Below are 1,349 nucleotides of genomic sequence, written 5' to 3' on the forward strand. Positions count from 1 at the left end.
GTCTTCCGCTTGTTGTACACACTTTGTACTCCGGTTTCCTCGATAAATTGACTGAGTTTAATAAGGCTGGCAGTGGCACAGACGTCGTTTTGGTAGGCTGATGTTGACGCGCGCTCTTTCTTTCTTCTTTGCGTTGAAGTTGTGGTGTGCCCAACTCAACTTTCTTCTTCGTGCTAGCCATTCTCAGTGCGATAACTGCTGCTTGCTGTGTATGCCAGTGAGTAGTGACTGGCTAACGTTTTTGTGTGTATCAGCCTCTTCTCCAAGAGGCCGATGTAGAAACATTTTTGATGCCTCTCAATTTATTCTGTGCGGATCATAAAGTCTTAAATTGGAGTCTCATAGGCTAACATTTGTGTTTCATTGTACAACTAAACTAAGTACTCCCACAAACTGAGGATAACACATAGACAACCTGGAAACCGAACACATCCAAAGATTTATACAATCACCGTGTAACCTTGTTTCATTGTGTTGAAACTATGGTCGTGAAAAACCCTTTGAGAAAGGGGGAAAAGTCATACACCAAAAAGAGTCACCATGCCAATCGGCATGGGAAAAAACTTGATGAATTGTTCGTCAGAAAAAAACGTTGCTTCCTACAGAGACCTGAACCTGAACTAGAAGAAGAGGGTCACAACGCACAAGGAGCGGTTGGCGAGCAGCTGATCCATTTCCGGCGCCACCGTCAGCGTCAGCACGTCCTCCCCCAGCACCACCCCCGCCGCCGTCTGCTTCCGCGCCACCTCCGCCACGACCGAGCCATCTACACCGCTCACTCTGTACTCAGGCTTGCGCGCACAGCCCCCGTCGATCCTGTAGCAGGTCGCTGCGCCGCCGTGCATCGCCACGGCGGCCCCGCCCTTCTTGGCCCGCCGAACGCTGAACCACGCCGTCGCCTCCTCCCCCTCCTCATACCGGCAGACCTCCCATCTCCTGAACATGCCGAAGCCCTTGCGCCTGATCTTGATGAGGGCGTTGCCGGCGCGGTCCATGAGGAGGACCTCGCGGCCGCCCCTGCAGCCGTAGTTGTCGACGCGGAAGGCGACGCTGCCGTCGGGGCCGTAGACCGCGCAGCCGTTGCCGTTGAACACCAGCGACTTCATCCACACCGTGTATGCCTGCCTGGCCCGCTGGCCCTGGAGGTGATCATCGGAGGACGACGGCGAGGGGGGCGCAGGGAGGGGCTGGATCTTGGCCATTGAAGAGAGAACGAAGAAGAAGAAGATTGCTCTGCTCGGCTCCGCTCGGCCCTGCTCTGCTGCTGCTGTTTGGCCTATTTATTCAGGGTCTGGATTTTGTTAATGGCAGTGTTGTGAGCGTCACACCTTGGGATAGAATAGTGCGGC

At 54.5% G+C, this 1,349-nt stretch overlaps 1 protein-coding gene across 1 annotated transcript; it reads right to left on the bottom strand.

Moving 5' to 3' along the window:
- Nucleotides 1–449: 449 nt before the first annotated feature.
- LOC109758897 (protein LURP-one-related 11-like) lies at nucleotides 450–1,349 on the bottom strand. The gene has a single exon (XM_020317757.3). The coding sequence runs from the start codon at nucleotides 1,200–1,202 to the stop codon at nucleotides 621–623; it is 582 nt and encodes a 193-aa protein (XP_020173346.2). The 5' UTR covers nucleotides 1,203–1,349; the 3' UTR covers nucleotides 450–620.

The sequence above is a fragment of the Aegilops tauschii genome, chromosome 3 (assembly GCF_002575655.3).
Source record: "Aegilops tauschii subsp. strangulata cultivar AL8/78 chromosome 3, Aet v6.0, whole genome shotgun sequence".
Classification (NCBI taxonomy): domain Eukaryota; kingdom Viridiplantae; phylum Streptophyta; class Magnoliopsida; order Poales; family Poaceae; genus Aegilops; species Aegilops tauschii.

Bases quoted from the DNA above. Each gene is read 5' to 3' on its own strand.
- LOC109758897 (XM_020317757.3), bottom strand. From the start codon at position 1,202: ATGGCCAAGATCCAGCCCCTCCCTGCGCCCCCCTCGCCGTCGTCCTCC.